Source organism: Carlito syrichta, unplaced genomic scaffold, assembly GCF_000164805.1.
Source record: "Carlito syrichta isolate Samal-C Ts95f unplaced genomic scaffold, Tarsius_syrichta-2.0.1 Scaffold314155, whole genome shotgun sequence".
Taxonomy (NCBI): Eukaryota; Metazoa; Chordata; class Mammalia; order Primates; family Tarsiidae; genus Carlito; species Carlito syrichta.
Genome location: NW_007258251.1, coordinates 316,458 through 326,744, shown reverse-complemented (window position 1 = coordinate 326,744; position 10,287 = coordinate 316,458). Strand labels below are relative to the sequence as shown.

Sequence of the window (10,287 nt, the reverse complement as noted above, 5' to 3'; positions counted from 1 at the left end):
AGCAGCCACTGCACTCCAGTCTGGGCGACAGAGTGAGACTCCAACTCAAAAAAAATAAAAAAATAAAAGTTGCTCTCTAAGCTGGGTGTAGTGGCTCATGCCTACAATCCCAACACTTTGGGAGGCAGAGGTGAGAGGATTGCCTGAGCCCAGGGCTTCGAGACCAGCCTAGGCAACTTGGCAAGACCTTGTCTCTATAATAAAACAAAAAATTAGCTAGGTGTGGTGGCGTGTACCTGTGGTTCCAGCTACTTGGAAGGCTGAGGCAGGATTGCCTAAGCCCAGCCGGTTGAGGCTGCAGTGGCCGGGAGTGTAACACTACACTCCAGCCTGGGCAACAGAGTGAGACTCTGACTCAAAAAAAAGGTTGTCTAGGCTCAGTGACTCACGCCAGTAATCCCAGCACTTTGGGAAGCCGAGGCAGGAAGATTGCTTGAGCCCAGGAGTTTGACACCAGCCTAGACAACATAGCAAGACCTCATCTCTATAAAAAAAAGAAGAAAAAAAGCCTCATATTTTGCAGAAGCAAGGATGTATTATATCCTTAAGAGTTCATAATTTAGAGTTTAAAACACAAAAATAATATTCAGATAACAAAAACTTTGTCTTCTTAAGCAGTTGTTACTAGTACTAGCATTCAATGTGATTAGTATTTTGACACTTCAGGGAGCATTTTTGAATATTCTGGAATCTCTTAGCAACAAGTATACCAGGGCTCTTTCCTTAAAAACACTTGTTGGTTTGGAGAGGTGGTTAGATCTAATATAGGCAGCATAGACATGCTTTTTAGTCCTGTATCAGTAGTAGTGTCTAGCCAGCAACTCTGTGGCCTTTGAACACAGTGATAATATTCAAAGAGCATTTATTTTAGATTTGTAAAGTACTTGGTCAAGATATTCACTGCTTGGAATTGTTCACAGGGAAGTTTTTAGCAGACAACATCGTAGGGTCCGTCCTGGTTTTCTCCTTGATATTTTGGATTCCTTTCAGCATTCTTGTCCATTGTGTGGTAAGTCATCAATCTTTAAGTAAATTTTATTTTAATTAAAATAAAAATTTTAATTTTTATTAAAATTTTGAGCCTCTCTAATCTTGTAATCTTTGGGAAAGATAAAATTTGTTCTTAGTAAATTCAAGCCTGATGTTTCTCATGACATTTTTTGGTGTTATCCTTAGGAGAGCATATTTTATAGAAAGCTTAGTAAAAGCCAGGTACGGTGGCTTACACCTGCAATCCCAGCACTTTTGGGAGGAAGAGGCAAGAGGACTGCCTGAGCCAGGGGTTTGAGATGAGCCTGGGCAACTTGGCGAGACCTCATCTCTACAGTAAATCAAAAAATTAACCAGGCAAGAGGACTGCCTGAGCCTGAGGATTCAAGACCAGCCTGGGCAACTTGGCAAGACCTCATCTCTACAATAAATCAAAAAACTAGCCAGGTGTGGTGGCACACGCCTGTGGTTCCAGCTACTTGGAAGATTGAGGTGGAAGGATAGCCTGAGCCCAGCAGGTCGAGGCTGCAGTGGCATGAGCACGCCACTGTACTCCATCCAGCCTGGGCAACAGAGTGAGACTCCAACTCAAAAAAAAAAAGAAAGCTGTTAATGGTCTTTTAAAAGAATGATGCCTTTTGGTGATTTATTTTGGCAGATAATTTTCTAGGGATTTTCTGAAAATTATCTACCAAAATAAATCACCAAAAGGCATCATTCTTTTAAAAGACCATTAACTAAGCTTTCTTTTTTTTTTTGAGTTGGAGTCTCACTCTGTTGCCCAGGCTGGATGGAGTACAGTGGCGTGCTCATGCCACTGCAGCCTCGACCTGCTGGCGAGTGGATTGCTTGAACCCGCAGGTTCGAGACCAGCTTGGGCAACCTGGCGAAACCTTGTCTCTACAATAAATCAAAAAAATTAGCTGGGCATAGTAGTGCACGCCTGTAGTTCCAGCTACTTGGAAGGCTGAGGCAGAAGGATTGCCAGAGCCCAGCAGGTTGACACTGGGGTGGCTGTGAGCATGTCACTGCATTCTAGCCTGGGCGACAGTGAGACTGACTCCAAAAAAAGAAAAAAATACTGGGTGATCTGTCACAGAACCAAATAACTGAGTACCGCATGTTATCACTGATAAGCGGACCCTGAACAGCTATCATAATGTATAAGAAAGGGATTGGCAGTAGTGGGAAACTGCCAGGGGAGGAGGGGGCACACCCCATCAGCAAGGGGTACCTGCAGAGTGATCATTTATACCTAACCCTGAATTGTACGCCACATCTTTAAAATTAAAACAAAACAAAAAAATGACTTTTCTCTTTTTTGCTTTTCTTTCTAGGATAAGAAGTTGGATAAGCAATTTGAATCTCTCTCTCTGTTTCACCCCAGTGTAAGTATGCCATATGAGAGAAAAAATAATTTCCACTTGTACTTTGAGACCTTGTTGAGCAAAGACCTTCAGCTGGCCACCCCAGCAAGAGCTCTCAGCCCTTGTAGCTCAGCTTTCTTCAGCTAGTTGTGCAGCAGGAAGGGTCTAGTTGGGTGTGAACTCTCCTGACGACAGCAATGACAAATTTTGATTAGTTGCGTGGTCGGAGACTTCCTGCCCTTCCCACAGCTATGAGGAGTGATTTGGTTGTTTAGCACTTTGTGAAGATTTTGAGATCATTTTCTGTCTTAGGCTCTTAACTTGACAGCTTTGAGTTCTCTTTTGCGTCCTCAAATGGCAGTTTTCAGGACACTAGTAAACTGTTACTTTCAGGACACTAGTAAACTGTGAACTGACTGACTTCTTGGGTCGAGTGAGCCTCATCTAGCACTTTTCTCCCAAGAGGACTCACAGTGCCAAGAGTAAGGCTGCTGGGTGGGTGAGGCTGGAGCCGGGCAGACTTGTGACTCATCTTTTACTCCCACCCATTGAACTCACGTCTTTCCAGAATGTTGAAATGCTGAGCAGCATGGATTCAGCGTCCGTCCGCATCATCAAACCATTCCCTGCACCCCAGACTCCAGGCCGCCTTCAGCCTGCCCCTGTGATCCCTTTAGTGCCTACAGCTCCAAAGCTGGACCACCAGAGAATGGACACTATCCAGGAAGACCCCAGCACAGACTCGCATATGGACGAGGACGGCTTTGAGAAGGACCCCTTCCCAAATAGCACCACAGCCGCCAAGTCCTTTGAGGATCTCACGGACCATCCGGTTACTAGAAGTGAAAAGGCTGCTTCCTTTAAACTGCAGCGTCAGAATCGAGTTGACAGCAAAGAAACAGAGTGCTAGTTTAGGGATCATATTCTAAGCTCTTTTGACTTACTATGCAGAATATTTTTATAGATTTGACCTAAAAATCACAGCATATATTTTGTGAAGATCTGGGAGAAGGAAGTGACTTCACAGATGCTGGTAATGTGTTTGACTTTCTGCATGTAAACAATACTTGTGTGGGTGGGCCCTTTTCCCTTTGAAAAGGCAGGCGAATCTAGCTTATTTTGAGGCGTTCAGGTTTTAGTGTTTTTGAACTTTAAAATATCCTTCAACCTGTGGTACAAGAGCAAAAAATACAGCTGGATTGGGTTATGAATATTTACATTTTTGTAAATTTAGCCTTTTATATTGACAACACCACTGCTAGAGAGATGACTAGTTTTTCTAACTTTTTTTGAGTCAGAGTCTCTGTTACCCAGGCCTGGAGTTCAGTGGCATGATCACAACTCACCACAGCCTGGGCCTCCTGGACTCAGAACAATCCTCCTGCCTTAGCCTTCCAAACAGCTGGGATTCCCGGCGAATTGGATTTTTCTGTAGAGATGAGTCTTGCTGTGGTGCCTAGGCTGGTCTTGAACTCCCGGGCTCAAGCATTCCTTCCTGGGCTCCCAGAGTGCTGAGATTACAGGCGTGAGCCACTGTGCCCTGCCTCAGATTTTCTTTTTTATACACTGTAATGCTCCACTGAACATGATGAGGCACCTAGCAGTTATTTGTGAGGACAACTGGAATACAGAATAGACTTATTTATTTTTGCCTTCAAGTAGAGACAAAGGAGTGAGATAAACCTGGTTATACATTCTTTCTCACGTGTGGGTCTACTTCTAGTTATTACCCAGAGCTCTTAGCGGTAGGGAGTATTAGACATCTAAACTAAGAAATCATTTGGGTTAATATTGCCTTTCATTATTCTAAGGCTAGGTATCTAAGGCTAGTACTTTCTAGAAAAACAATTTAGCTTATAGTGAATTATACAATTTTGCCAACTGTTTAGGGCCCCAATTTGCTGGGCCATTTTTGTTTTGTAAGTGTCTCCACGGATCCCTAATACTGTTGTCATGCTCTTAAAAAATTCACTACCCACAAAACCTAAACTACTTCAAAATGTGATTAGAAAGAGTATGGTTCCCTGTTTTCAAACACTAGAGGTTAAGAGAGTGAATTATCTCTTAGAAAAAGAACAGGCTGAGGGCTGATGAGCTGGCCTGGAGAGGGAATGCTGCCTGCCCTCTGGGCTGGGGACTGTCCCTCCAGGAACTGGTTAACTTCAGAAACCCACAAGTGGACATTTGAATTGCTTCTTGCTTTGGTGCTTCAGGATTCTGGATGGTCTGCATCTACGCTGTGAAGGATAAAAATCATTAGCCTCAATTCCGATTTCCATAAGATTACAGTTAAAAGCTTTCTCCTCCAAGAATTGAAATGTGCTCACCAGCCAATACATTTTAAGAGAGAACTTGTAAACGTTGAGGGCAATTAACCAAACCTGTGACAAATCATGCCTTTTTTTTCCTTCTGGATGTTACGCAGTTACTTGTTACACTAATACTTGAACTTGTACCTTATGGTATTTGCTATCTTTTAACTAGTCATGATATTCTTGTATTTTAGCTACACTTTCACTATTTGATATAAGGTGAGTGGGGTGTGTGGGTGCATGTATGAGTGAAACAAAGCCATTTTTATAAAATTGTGACTTTTTAAAAAAAATAGTCTTTACCTTTTTTGCCATTTCTAAGAATAACAGACTGCTCAGGGTATATTTTATAGCTGTGGCACTGATGATTTCTACATCAATCAATAAATATTTAATGTCAAAACATGATGTACCTAAGTATAAAACTTCCCTGAGAAATGTGAATACCTTTATTATTACTATTGGTGGCAGATGTTTTTGACCCAGGGTCATGAGCCCAGGTTTAAGCTTGAGAAAAAAAAAAATTCTTTGATCAGGATTCTGTGTATTGGCAACTTCAAGTTCTGTAAATTAACAGCCAGTCTTGGGTTTCTTGTGATTAACTAATGGTCTCCATCTCCCAGCAGACTTGATTCAGGTTTTGTCTCTGCTACATCTCGCCAGTAAGGAAGCAGCAAAGGCAGAGAAGAGACCTTCTTCTCCATCAAAGGCCAGAGATGTGAGAACAGGAGTTCATTTCCCTTTGGCGATAGATGTAATCCATCTGATAAGTAGGATGAGAAATCCTAAAAGGGAGAGAGAACTCAGTTGAAGGTGTCTGGTTTTTCTATATGCCAGTGTGTACCATTCTCCCAGTTGTGGTCCCGTGACATAAAGACCACCAGCCCCTTTCATTTCAGGTATCTGACCAGGGTCCTCTGGGACTACCGTAGCATCACCGTGCCCTTCATACAGGTGCTCGAACACATAGAGTTCTTACTAGTGCTGCAATGACATGTATCCATGTAACAGAACTGAGCTTCATAAAATCACACACCATTCAGTGTCTGAGTTGGGACATTTTTTAGGTCTTTAAGTCTCATGATGTGTGGTTCTTAGGTTATCACCTGAAAGAGCCATTTTATTTTCCCTGTTAGAGAGTATAATAGGTAAGGATGGCCCATTAGTGTAATCAATGAACATGAAAATCTGGTACTAAAAGAGCTCAGGGCCCCAGTTTGTCAATACTCTTTCTGACTCATAGTCTACATATTAAATTGAAAGGCAGGTTTTTAGGTGGAAAGAACTTAAACCATCCAGTCCCAAACAGTAGTGGCTGGGATACAAGAGTCCTATCTCCCACCCCCTGAACTCAAGAGGATTTACCCTTAGAGCCTTGAGAAAGCTGCACACACACCTGGTTTATCTATATGGTTGCACTCACCGAGGACTGAGCAAGTCACCATACCTGGCTGTCCTTCTGCATCAGGGTCCACAGGTCAAGTACATCAGTCCCACAGTCTTGAGCCACTTTTAAACACGCATTGGCATATTCACCAACAACCGAGTTCAGGCGATTTAGTTTGCAACCTACTGAAGAGAGGAAAGCCAGGTGGCAGTGATAAGCCTAGAAGTGTGCAAATTCTACTGACCTGGACAGTTTCAAAGTTCCATTAAAGCCTAGCCATGGGTTTTGGGGAACACACGGCGGGCCTCACAGGTGACTCACATTGCTGTTCTACCCAGCAGAGGACAAAGTGCAGTGGGAAGAAGGAGGAGCCTTTAGTAGTAATTGGAACCTTCTGAGGAGCTGAGGACAACATTGTAAAGGACACCGTGAACAAAGGCACAGGCAGAAGAGGCCTAGGAGAGCTGGGGTGGAGGCTAGTAAGGGACATGCTGGAGGGAAATGGCAGACCCTGGAAACTGAATGCTGTGTTGAGACCCTGAGTTCTTTCATAAAGTGAGAAGTGGAATTCAGTGGAAAAAGCATTTGTAGGCTTTGGACAGAGACCTAAGCCCGGATACCTATAACTGCCACTAAATAGCTGTGACTAGAAACAACGTGCTTAACTGTTAAGATTTCCTCTTCCATACGATGACGATAATACCTGCCACAGGAATACTGAGAGGATTAAAAGACTAAGCTCCAGCAAAGCCGCTGCTACGTTGTACGTGAATGCGTCTAGCATAGGCACAACTGCCTCACCAGGTGAGCTACATCAGGAGGTCGTGTGTGCTGTTGGGGGTAGCCAGGCTGCTGGGCAGTGGGGCTGGGGCTCAGGAAGCTGCAGGCAGGAGAGTGACGAAGGGTAGGGAAGGGCGCCAAACGGGGTGTCAAAGCACAAAGACACAGGCAGCTGGATGTGGACACGGGAAGGCCTGCACACGTCAGAGCAAAAGAAGAAACTCTGCTGGTTTTGATTCATATGTGGGATCAATTCTGTTTGCATGTAAATTTCACTGTATGACCAGCTTAACTTGTACGGGACCAATGTTTTGGATATAACCCCTTCCCTACCTGCTGTTACTCATCTCTGACCTTTTAAACATCCATATGGTACTACCATCAAGGATAGAAACAGAGGCTGGGCACGGTGGTTCAAGCCTATAATCCCAGCACTTTGGGAGGCCAAGGCGAGAGGACTGCCTGAGCCCGTGGGTTCAAGACCAGCCTGGGCAACATGATGAGACCTCGTCTCTGCAATAAATAAAAAAAATTAGCTGAGCATAGTAGCATGCACCTGTAGTTCTGGCTACTTGGAAGGCTGAGGCGGAAGGATCACCGGAGCCCTGCAGGTCGAGGCTGCGGTGGCTGGGAGCCTGCCACTGCAATCCAGCCTGGGTGACAGAGTGAGACTCCAACTCAAAAAAAAAAGATGAAATGAAATAAAAACGTCAGAATTTCATATACATTCTCTTCCTGGGAAACAACAAAAAAATCTAATCAACCTCTGGGGACTACGCATATGAATGACACTTGCCCTCCCCCCATCACAGGTATGGCTGCAGGGGCTGAGGAAGAGGGGTATGGCGAGGGGTTGGGGGGGCAGGCTGAGTTGTTTCCGGTAGTGCTTTAGACCTGTTTGCTGGGCCTTTTGTCACTCCAGAATCTCATACACAGCAACAGTCCCCTTCTGTCCTGACGTGATGCCCAGAGCTTACTGTCACTGCACCTTCCAGGCCAGGATTTCTCCCCAAGATTACCTCTCTGTGCCTCCAATGTGGCACCCTTTGATGTATGCTGGTTGTGACTTGATAATGTGCTGCTTCCGCACCATAGAGAATGGGCATCGCTACAACCCACGTGAAGGGTATACTCAAGTAACAGAACGCATCTGGGATTTCAAGTCAGACTTCCTGGATTTCACTCCTGTACGGACACTGGCTGTGCGATCTTGGGCAAGCATACAGCATTTTTGGGATGTGAAACCTGAATCTACAGAGTGCCCACTTTGTATTCTCGGTTCTGCAGGGCTGACTGCAGGACTGGGGCATGAGTGGATTTAGGTATCCCTGGGCCCTGGAACCAATCCCCTGAGCATACTGAGGGACAGCTGTGTATGTCAACCTGAGAGAACTATTAAACTCAAGTTAGATAATAGTGACTTTAAACAGAAGAAAAGTGAAGTGATTTTACCACCACACCTCTTCTCCAGATGCCAAAGAATAGGCAGAAAAGGGAAGAGTTTATATAGGCAGGGTGGAGAAAGGGTTGTCTCACCTGGCCACCTACAGATAGATACAGGGAAGCAAATGGCGGCATGCACCTCCCAGTGGTGTGAAATCAGGAAAAACACCCCTTACAAGTCATGGCCACATCGGACCCAGCACCACACTCAGCACTGCGGCTCACCTGACTGTCCCAAGAAGCTCACGCAGCTTCTTGGCGGTTCTCAGTGGACTGCACATGCACCTTAAAGTCTGGCTACTCGAAGGTCAGTAAACGCAAGGCCGGTGGTTCCCTCCTGACTTCCCCAAAGCCAGAATCCCTGGTCTACATCAAAGTTCTCCAGTAGGACCTAACAGAAGCCGTACTTTCAACTTCAGACTCATACAGCTATGCAGGCCCTCTAAGAATCCGCAGCCCACAGGCAGAAACCACAGCTCTGTCAGCTCTTCTCTGGTCATTCAGTCCAGGGTTTAGGAGATAGGCTGGGTGTGCTCACCTTGCATGAGGCACTCCCTTTCCCAGTCTGCTTCATAAAGTGGGGGTGGCGTGATAAGAATGATTCGGGTCTCGGGGATGTCCACAGACTTCAGGTACCGCACCATGCTCTTTAGATTCACAACATACTCATCCAGAGGAACGTGCTGCTTGGGATTCTCGTCTGTCCAAGAAGAACATGAACAGTCAGCCCAAATGCATGTTTATGGTGAGTGACAAGTAAGACGAGCACACTTGCAAATGCCTGTGACTCATGATGTCACTGGGAAACTGTTTAGCACCAAGGAAACAAAGATAAGGTTTTCCCCTGGTCTTAAAGAATTAAAATGTACAATTCTTCATAAACAAGACTTCAAAGGCTCTGGTTAGGTCATTTTTTCTCCTCTTGTGTCCAGATTATTAACTCGATTAGGTTGAATTTGTGAAGTGAGACTGCCCAGGCTCTAATCCTGACCTCGTCACTGACTAGTCACGTAGTCCTGGTTAAATACTTAACCTTTCTGTACCCGTTTCCTCATTGGTAAAATGAAAGTACTAATAGGGTTGTTGTGAAAATTGGACTAGCTAAGTGTGTAAAGCCCTGAGAGCAGGGGGTCTTCCCCAAAGCAAGCACTCGGTGAACACATGTCAGCCGTAACTACTGTTCACTGCAGACCATTTGCAAACTACATGTAAACAGTACAACATAAAGTCAGATTACCCTACCACCCAGAAAACCACCATGAGCATTTGAATGTACTTCTTTTCAGTCTTTTCCACTGTAGATATATACGCTCAAAAAAAAAAAAAAGCATTCGCACAGAGGATACGACTATATTCTGCTTTTTCCATATAACATCATATTACAAGCATTTCTGTGTCCATAAATAGTCACCAAAAAATGAAATTTAAAACCAGGCTCAGTGGCTCATGCCTATAATCCCAGCACTTGGGGAGGCAGAGGCAAGAGGACTGCCTGAATGCATAAGTTTGAGACCAGCCTGGGCAACTTGGCGAGACCTAGTCTCTACAATAAATAAAAAAAATTAGCTGGGCATGGTGGTGTGCGCCTGGAGTTCCAGCTATTTGGAAGACTGAGGCGGAAAGATGGCCTGAGCTCAGCAGGTTGAGGCTGTGGTGGTCATGAGTGTGCCACTGCACTCCAGCCTGGGCGACAGAGTGAGACTCTGACTCAAAAAAAAAAAATTGTTTTAATTTGCATTTTTTTGATAACTGAAGTTTCCGCACATTTTCAGAGAAGTCCTGGCTGTGAAATTCCCCCTTTTGTGAAGCATCTGCTCCTGCCCTCTGCCCATATTCTCTGTTGGAGTTAGTGTTTTTCTTACTGATTTTTACACTAAACCTTTTTGCCTGTCAGAGTTTTCAAATATTTTCCTTAACATGCCATTTTCTTTTTATTTTTTTATTTTTATTTTTTTTTATTTTTTTATTTTTTGAGTTGGAGTCTCACTCTGTCGCCCAGACTGGAGTG

General features: G+C 44.4%; 2 protein-coding genes across 7 annotated transcripts in view; one reads left to right on the top strand and one right to left on the bottom strand.

Annotated features, from left to right (window-relative positions):
• ADAM17 (ADAM metallopeptidase domain 17) overlaps positions 1–3,697 on the top strand; it is a 59,769-nt gene extending 56,072 nt beyond the window's left edge. The window contains exons 17-19 of one of the 2 annotated variants that reach the window (XM_008071191.2): positions 921–1,009; positions 2,328–2,378; positions 2,926–3,697. In XM_008071191.2, the coding sequence (XP_008069382.1) occupies positions 921–1,009; positions 2,328–2,378; positions 2,926–3,267 (482 nt within the window). In that variant the 3' untranslated portion in view covers positions 3,268–3,697. The remainder of the gene's footprint in view (positions 1–920; positions 1,010–2,327; positions 2,379–2,925) is intronic. The other variant, XM_008071192.2, reaches the window with a different exon arrangement.
• Positions 3,698–3,983: 286 nt separating this feature from the next.
• IAH1 (isoamyl acetate-hydrolyzing esterase 1 homolog) overlaps positions 3,984–10,287 on the bottom strand; it is a 10,098-nt gene continuing 3,794 nt past the window's right edge. For 3 of the 5 annotated variants that reach the window (XM_021719122.1, XM_021719123.1, XM_021719126.1), the window contains 3 exons: positions 8,818–8,979; positions 6,117–6,241; positions 3,984–5,454 (listed from right to left, as the gene is read on the bottom strand). In XM_021719122.1, coding sequence (XP_021574797.1) covers positions 5,272–5,454; positions 6,117–6,241; positions 8,818–8,923 — 414 coding nt within the window. In that variant the 5' untranslated portion in view covers positions 8,924–8,979 and the 3' untranslated portion in view covers positions 3,984–5,271. The remainder of the gene's footprint in view (positions 5,455–6,116; positions 6,242–8,817; positions 8,980–10,287) is intronic. The other 2 variants (XM_021719124.1, XM_021719125.1) reach the window with 1 other exon arrangement.